Source organism: Fulmarus glacialis, unplaced genomic scaffold (genome assembly GCF_000690835.1).
Source record: "Fulmarus glacialis isolate BGI_N327 unplaced genomic scaffold, ASM69083v1 scaffold22322, whole genome shotgun sequence".
NCBI classification, from domain to species: domain Eukaryota; kingdom Metazoa; phylum Chordata; class Aves; order Procellariiformes; family Procellariidae; genus Fulmarus; species Fulmarus glacialis.
The window spans coordinates 44,949-53,990 of NW_009196247.1; the positions used below are offsets into that span (position 1 = coordinate 44,949).

General features: G+C 38.3%; 1 protein-coding gene across 1 annotated transcript in view; it reads right to left on the reverse strand.

Moving 5' to 3' along the window:
- CPNE4 (copine IV) overlaps window positions 1-9,042 on the reverse strand; it is a gene marked incomplete at its 5' end in the record, with an annotated part of 55,438 nt that overhangs the window by 40,134 nt on the left and 6,262 nt on the right. The window contains 2 exons of the mRNA XM_009572155.1: window positions 5,334-5,393; window positions 5,978-6,064. Of these exons, the coding sequence (XP_009570450.1) occupies window positions 5,334-5,393; window positions 5,978-6,064 (147 nt within the window). The remainder of the gene's footprint in view (window positions 1-5,333; window positions 5,394-5,977; window positions 6,065-9,042) is intronic.

The window sequence follows — 9,042 nt, forward strand, 5'->3', positions numbered from 1 at the left end:
CTCCAGTTCGGAACATTTCTTAGCTATTTTAAACATTACTCTAGCTGTAGTAATAATAGTAGATAATGCCTGTCTGGTATTTTTTATCTTCAAACACCTAAGCACTAAATAATTAACCTTCCCAATTTCATAGATGATAGCAAGCTTAAAGGTGAGCTGCAGGGCAAAAATAAAGCTTGAATCCTGCACAGATATTTGTGTTGAAAAGGCTTAGAGAAGATTGTGGGAAGCATTCAATGCAAAAGCAAATACTAATGAATCCTCTTAAAATTCATTTCTCCCTTTTGAAATGCTCTTTATACATCTCACTGAAGATATACTCTGGCATGCATCCTTCTGTGATATGACTGTCATGGACCAGAAGGTCCTCTTCCGAATTTTTGATGCTGCTTTCTGGGAATTCCTAAAAAGAGCAACACAAAACCCAGAGGGTCTCATAGAGGGAACAAAGCCATTTATGAACTTCCTTATGATTCTGTCCAATGACCTCTTCCTCCAAAAAACCCTTATACCTGGATCTTCAATAGATACAAATGCACAGAGTTCAATTTTCAGTTTTTACAAGGCAGTTGACAGGTAAGGGCTTTGCTGAAGGCTGCAAAAAGAACTTTGAAGTCCCAGCTTGCCTCTGCAAATGTGCAGCTTCCCCAGCTGGAGCCTCTGCTTGGCACAGGGAAGACTATTTTACGCAGCTATAAAATGCAAATGAAACATGACATTTTCATTCTCCCTTAAAAAAAACAGCACGGTCCTCCTGAAACTTATTTTTTGTTGCTAAAAACTAAAAGCAAGAAATCATACTGGGTCAACCCAACATGGCTTTTCCCCACCATCTCTGATTTTCCACCTTTAACTCTTGGCTGAAGAAAAATATTTTTCACTGGGCTCTAGTTAGCTTGGAAATCTCTTCATCGCCTTCATCAACTATGAACCCCCCACACCCCACCACATTTCAGTCAGGAGATATGAGCTTGATTTGGCTTGCAAATAAAGTAATCTTTCACCTCCGCTTCCCTACTCACTGTTCATGCACTGAAGCAGTGAGTCTGTTTTCCACATAGATCTTTTTCCGCAAATGACAGCTTGATTTAACTTGAATAAATTAATGGGATACCTCTCATGTTCTCACTTGCATGCATGTACGTAACTGAGGAAGAAAGAAACACTAGTGGTTTGTGAAACCTAAGGTAAATCCATAGATCCTTGTGTGGATTAGCTTAGTTTTGGGACACTTATTTTCAAAAAATCTTAGCCAAGTTGTGCGTATTTTCTTAAAAAGATGCGTATTTTCTCTGGTATTAATTTAACTTTAGTTTTTTGTTCTGATTATAGGAAGTGCAAGATTTTCACTGATAGGGAAACAGAGGGCATTCCTAAAAGCGGCTGTTTTCACTGATAACCCCAAAACAGACATTAATGAGGCTGGAGCGACACATCAGACAGAACTGGACAAATCTTCCTTTGTGCCTGTTAAATGCTTTTTAACTGAAAACAAGAGCAGAGTGTAGGAATAAGCAGTGGGTTTCATGAGCTTGGAAAAAAGTCTGTGGCTAGTGTTTGGGAAAGAAAAAAACCCTCCCCAAAACAAGCTTGTTTTTTGGAAATGGTCCTTGTAGTAGAGATCTGCTGATAAGGACAAAATATCCTAATTTCCTATGATGAAGCCTGTATGAATATTTGTACTCGGATGCACTGTACTTCACTTTGATCCAAATCTGTTTGATTCCCGAGGGAAGGACTTTTAAGAAAGATGTTCACTGTTACTTGTCACAATTCCAAAATAACAACGCAAAGTTCTGCTCTTTTAGCATTACCCAGCAGTACCAAGATCTTGTGCAAATAAGTAGGATAAGGATTTGTAAAACCAGCATATCACAAAAGCTAGGCTAATATCAAAACTGAGCTAATCTTGTGGGCAGCAAGTAAGAATCTTTTTTACAGTGCGTACATTTGATTTTTATCAGTGTATCTTTAAATGTATCAGTTCAAATGTACCAGTCATCTTCCCACAGCTAAATAAGAACATAACATAGCAATAACTACACTCTTAGCACTTTTTTTCCTCAGCCTTGTAAAAGGGCGATTTTCATTGCACTGAAAACATCCTACATAGCTCAGAACTCCTGCTAGATCCAGCAGCAGCGAATCAGCCTGTCCAATACCGTGACCTGCCTAAGAGAGAATCTGTCCAATATATCTTTCTATTACAGTTCCTTTTATGCATGTTACACACCCTTTCTGCTGTATTCCGTAAAGTGATGAAAATGTCTTCTGACTACAGACCCATTTGCACTGCCAACTTCTGAACATTTCTTCTGCAGCAGGGAACACTGTCTGATAAGAGATACAGTGGTTTGCAAAAAGCAGTGCATAAAAGTATCAAACTGGAATCGGCATTATTGATGTCTGTAGATGAAAGCTTCTTAATAAATGGTTTTAAAGTGAAGGAAAAGTTTACTTCTGTTTTTCAGCGACATTCTTTCTAACTACAAACTGTGTTCCTACAATAGATGTACAAAGTATCCCAAGAACACACAGCATGATGTTACCAAAGCCTTCATTAGTGCCTTAAATTAGCAGGTACATCATACTACAGCTTTTTGTTATCAAATGTATGCTTAGCATCCCAGTTTCCCTCCCTCAGCAAGTGCCCTTTCAAATCACAGTTGTATCGTACTGCCTGTACGCAGCATGAACTCAATAGAAACGTCATTAATATTAAGACAACAGCAACAATACATGCACCAGGAGACTTTCAAACAATTCCAGATCCATTCCAGTTAAAAGAAATGGAAATCTGGGAAGGTAGAAGGAATAGGCCCCCTCTACTTCAGTGGTCTGAATTAAGCAGATTAGAACTATGTGAAAAGGAGATTATATGATGTGTGCAGAAAGCAAGGGAGCATTGAGTATTCCCCTTGTAGGCTGCAGCCTTTTGCTTCAGTGCCCACTGGAGAATCTCTGATACATTTCTGGAAACAGCAGCGCATCTCACAACCAGTCTGTGCTATCAGCACTGGGGACTGGTGCAACTGAGGTAGGAGGAAGTAAAATATGCAGACAGTCAGCTTGTGACATTCTTTAAGTAGAACCACTAGGTTATGCATGAACAGAGCTACAGGCACAGAGACATCCACAACAGCTTCCCCTCAGTCCATGTAGGTTGAAAACTGATAGTGATGAGTTTACACAGTTCTTTAGCTGGTGGATTTACCACTGAGGTCAGCAGTAATTCAGGGATCTCTGCAGTTCCTTTATTTCCTCACTGCCCGTCCTTGCAGATGAGTTTACCTAAATTTCCTATTATGGATGGTTTTGTTTCATTTCAGCAAAATGAAATATTAAAATAGTAAAATATAGTAGAAGCAATACTATCAATCAAATATATCAAGAAATCCATTTTAACACAGTAGTTTTCAACTCGTGGTTCACAGCTTACTAAATAGGAAATCTGCGAGAAGCAAATAAAAAGGAAGCAAACTGCCACGACCCCTCAGTGTTCTGTGTAAGGACTTGTGCTTCCACTGGAAAACATTTAGGAGGAATCAAAAAGAGTTTGAAAAGCACAGCTGTAACATAGTAATATGTACATCCCTAGACACTTTCTAATGGTTACAATGCTCCTGTGCTTGTGCTAGACTTCTGGAAAATGCATACTAACTAGTCTTTGCATTTACTTAAGCACCTGCCCTGGTTAGAAAGGCTTTTTTTACTTTCTGCTAATGACCTTGAACACATTTGATAATTGAGCTCTTGCAGTTATATTCTTAAGGTGGAAACGTCAGGAAAGAGAAATTAAAGGGGTTTCCAGGGATTGGCGAGTTTCAGATTTGGAGGAGAAATGGGCATTGCAGGCATGTGGGGATAACAGAAGAAGAAGCCGGGTAAGGCGGAGAGATAATTACACAGGATGCTTTGCTTGAAAGAAGACAACTATAAAGATCTTTGTCCACTACAGCAGGTATTCCCTTCAAAATCAGAAACAGGGTCCTCAGTTCTGGGTGTTATCCAATGAGTTCGTGCAGTGTACTGGCGAAGTGCATGTTTTACACCTCAAAAAGCTGATTCATACATAGAAGACAATCCACTACTGCCTAGAGCCGCTGCTGTTGCTGGAACTTTCTGTTGGGGCAAAAAACCCCATTCTTTTTCTGTTAAATCTTTTTGGAAAATGAAGTGGAAGAAGTGAAATGCAAAATTTCAGTAGCATCCAATGTCTGATACTTGATACCTGGGAGCAGAAACAGGGCAGGGTGCTACAGGAAAAGAAAAGATCTCCAGAAGAAGAATACTACCCTGGGAGCATTAGATTTTACCCTTGTAACTGGCATGAAATTATAAGTCACAAAAACGAGGCTGGAACTGAACCAAAATCTATACTCCTATGCTGTGGGAAATACTGATATATTATTTTATTTTATTTTACTTTACTTTATTTCCCAGATTCAAAATACCAAAAAAAAAAAAAAAAGGAAAAAAAAAGAAAAAACCCCATCAAAACCACACAGCATTAAATGTTTCTAAAAATGATTATTTGGAAATGCAAAATACTGTACTTCTGTTTATGCAGAGCTCCGCAAATCATTTTATCCCCTGTTCCTTGAACGGAATAGCTTCTAAATTCACACTAAGTTACAACCTTGTCCCCCTGTAGTGCCATCTACAGTGCTGGTAGTTAAGCTGAGGTATAAAACATCAGCGTTTACCCTAGCATTTAAGCCAGACTGACGGAGAGAGGTCCCTGGCTGGACTAACTCTCTGCCTGTAACTTTCTGTTTGGCACCATTAGAGGGAAAACAACTTGCTTCAATGGAGGACTCATTCTGGAAAGGAAGACTGGCCCACAGGATTGATGAACAGGACATCTAATATTTAAGTAGCTAAAGGCAAGTGAAATGAAATCCCACCCCGTGACACAGTCCCAGCAAGGAAATTTATTTGAAATTCTTGTGAACAAACTGAGGCTCAAAAGCCAAAGGCCAGTCAGCACTGTCACAGGGGCTAATTCAGTTCTCCAGTTTTTGGGACTGGGTGTAGCTCAGATGGAATTGGTGGGACTACGCCAGCTTAACTTGTCACCCCTGAATGAAGTTGTCTTTACTTTTTGCAACATGATTGTCATTGCTGCAAAACATAAAAGTAAATCAGCATGTGCAAGAAAAATCTTACTGCATTAGCATAGTTTTATTTTCCGGGCTTAATACATTTTGCAAGAATACTTTACTAATTTACCAAGGAATGGCATGTAAGAATCATTTCTTTGTGAAAGTAATGAATCAGTATCTAAGGAGATTCCCTTTCTTTAAAACAAGTTAGAGAACTAAGACACTTACTGTAAACTGTATTTGGCAGCCTCCCATGATATAATCTAAGAAAGAATGCATCTTGTGGATCTGCAGACAAGAAAGCAAGACATTCAGATTAGCTGTGTACTGCTAAAACATCAGAGAACTGCCTGAAAAAAGTAAATTGGAAGGAGGGAAAGGACTGAAAATAAGGTAAAGGAAGAAAGTGTTAAATATAGTTTGAGACAGAAACAAAAATGTAAACAGAAAAAACATAAAAATTCTATAACTACAGAAAGGAAAATTCACATCAAAAGTAGAACCAAACTCTGCTTCTCAGTGGGAAGTCAGTGGAAAATTTGCTATTGGTTTAGGAGGAACAATTTTGTAGAAATGATGGAAGGATTAGAAGGGAAACACACAAAAGGCCAACTGGCAAGCCTGTAGGTGTAAGAGTTGAGTACTGCCTACTCCATTGCACAACAGCAGGGATACAGCAAGAGAAATGAAGGACGGAAGTTGGGGACAGTCAGCTTACTTTTGAGATTCAAGTCCTTGGCTTTACTTTTTGTAGTGGATCAGTTTCCATCACTATTCTACAGGCAGTTCCACTTTGTTGTCTACAAACACCATTAAAATATATCGCTGAGGGCTTAGTAAAGAAACAGCCAAAGAGCAAAACATGTATTTACCTTGCACTGGTTAAGGATGACGATGCCTGAGTTCTTGTAATTCTTCTTCTTTGCTTTGTACTTAGGGTTAATGCATTCCCATTGTACCTGTGAAAAATAACAGTCACTGCTTGAAGGAAAATTTATGTACAAATTGAATAATTAACAAAAATGGCACTGTCTGATTTCCACAGTTGACTAAATCCTATCAAGTAATGGTGCACACAGAACTAAAAATGAAAATCATTAACTGTACAGAGAATTATCTTAATAGAAAAAGGCCCAGGGCAAACATCTGTCTTCAAACATATACATGTGGACACAGCACTGAGAGAGATATCCAGATTCGTGTGGTGTTTGTTGTTGTCCAATCTTGTAGGTACAGGTGTTACATAAGCAAGACTGAGAATCTTTTGAGAACATTTAAGGGGAGAAAAAAAGAGGGAACTTAATACAAATGAAAATACTGCAGGGAGCAACCCGATGCATTAACTACAAAACTGCCTATGCAGTAACGCTGGTGTTTTGTATTACACTCATGATTAGAGAAATTCTGATCAGAGATTGTCTCGCTCTCTCTTGAAAGAGAGCAATAGTTTCTCCTTTAAGTCTGATAGTAAAATAAAAGTTAAAAAAATCACTAAAAAGTGCACGAAGATGCAGTTGACTAATTACTGATATATTTAAAATTTATCCCTAAGAATATATTAAAACCCTTTTTTGAAAATGTTCTAATTAGTTTCATTTACAAATAGTCAATTTTATAGCAAAATAGTCCTACCTTGTTACTGAAATACTTGTCTTGTTCCCGTCATAACATCTCCCAGAGTCCTACTGATTTCTACTTCAAATGTTCTACCCTCCTCTGGTTTCAGGCAGATTGATAAGGTGAAGCTTTCACACCCTGACCTCTAAAGACTACATATTATTCATGCCTCTTACTGCAGGACTAAAATATATGTTTGTACATGAAAGTATCTATTGGCATTTGTAAATCCAGATTTGTATAGGTAATGTGTTATTAAATATGGTTAAGATCATTACTATTTTCTTTCAGGGCGTTGTTTTCAAGTGCTGGGAGAAAACATGTCAGCTGCTAATGTTATGTTGCATAACAAAGAATATATCTCCAAAGTGAACCAGGATGGTCTATTATCTAAAAAATCCTATTACAACATTTTGAGATGAAACATATCTGTCGTAAGGGTTACAATACTTCGTCTATAGTGAAGGCCTTCATATAGGATCTGTCTGAGCAAAGTGTTCGAGCATGTAAAATCATTTTTACCTTATGAACAGCCCCAGTGATTTCATCAAGCTTCAAACCTTTGCCTAACAGCAATTATTTGGATGTCTCTGAAGTATTTCAAACTTAGAGCTTTTGTGAAACGTCAAAGAAGGGAAGGCAAAGCATATGGCTTTGGAGCAATATGAGACCTTTTCTGCACAGGAGAGGAAGAGTATTTTCATCACTGTGTTACTGGAGACAGATGACAGAGTGAAGAATGGGAAAAGACAAAAAAATGTTCCAACTGCAGGAAGCACATCTGCTTGCTCTCCCAGTTAGCCTACAGCTCAATTATTTGTCTTGTGAAATGAATTTTCCAGCTGAAAAAACAGGCAGACACAGGCCCACATGTTCAGGGGAAATCCTCCATAAACATTTTTTCTCTATTCAAGAGAAGCAGTCAGGCTTAAGAAATAAAAGCCCTTCTCTCCAAGTAAAGAGAGAGCTCTGTGACACAATACCAGAGTTCACTAAGCTCATATTTGGGAAAGCAATCTGACAGCGAGGCAAAAGCACTGCCCACTCTCATCTTGATATGTTGCTGCCTGGCAAAATGGTTTCGTATACACTTGTTTCCAAACTTATTGGAAGCATTCCTACAGAGAAATTGTGCTGTCTGTACATTACAAAGAAACTGTAATATCTCGAATAGAGAGAAAAAATAGGAGTCAGTGTCCCTCTGACACTGAACTACACTGGAGAGACCTCACTGCTTTCCCCTGAACGTCCAAGGTGCACTTCCTTAATTTTATCATCTTCCAACATTAACATTTGTCAATGTGTATGTTTAAACAAGACTTGACCTATATGAACCCTTACACTATGCATATAATTCCTCTCCTTGGGAAAAGGATTATTTAAGCCTGACAAACATTATTTTCATGTAATTGGTTTCTGGAAGAAGTTTATACTATACAAGGACCAAAGCGGCATAAAACACTACTTCAGGGGACAAAAATCTGTGCCTGTGGTCAGCCTCTCAGCCTCTCTGTGCTAACTGTAAAATGCAACTAGGAATGTTCACCTACCTTTGCAATGAATTTTGAGATGTACGGATAACAATTCTCAGCAACTATCTAAAGCTCATTAAAATATTCCATGTGCAAGTCACTAACATGTCATTGGCTGATGTGGATAATAAAGCAAAGGAAAGAAAACACTAGCAAATTCCTAGAAAGTAGGAAAACAGAATGAAGAACAATTTTGCACCTATTAAATCCGTTGATGTGACAGTATAAAGAAGGGAAGGGAATAGGAGAGGAGAGGAGGAGGAAGTTCTTTACCAATTCATAGGCTTAAAAAACCAGTAATACTGTTTTACATAAAACTCTCAATCTTCACTTACCCACCAAGATCCAGTTCTGACCTTGGCAATGCCCACAGTTAGAGCTGAAGATGTGACAAGAAAATTCCCTATACAAGAAAATGTGATGTGACAAGAAAATTCCCTATACAGGCCTTGTCATATCTCCAGCTCTTCTAAAGGGAACAGAGTTCAGAATACAGCTCTAAGCAGGTAAGTAATAACGAGAAACAATTTTCAAATATTTTGCTTGCACTGTGAGGCCAAGCTCAATTTTCAGTCTGTTCCTACATTCCCAGTATTGATTTGGTATCTGACATTGGTTTTTATTGATTCATTTTTTTCTCCTAAATTAACTTTTCAGTTGAGAGGAAACTAATGCAAGAGTCTGCCATCTGACACAAACGGTAAATATTGTGAAGTTTGGATTCATCATTCTGAAAGTCACTTAGCATTTCCTCCGACTGCCTGGCAGCTCTGGGCTATGCAAGCTCT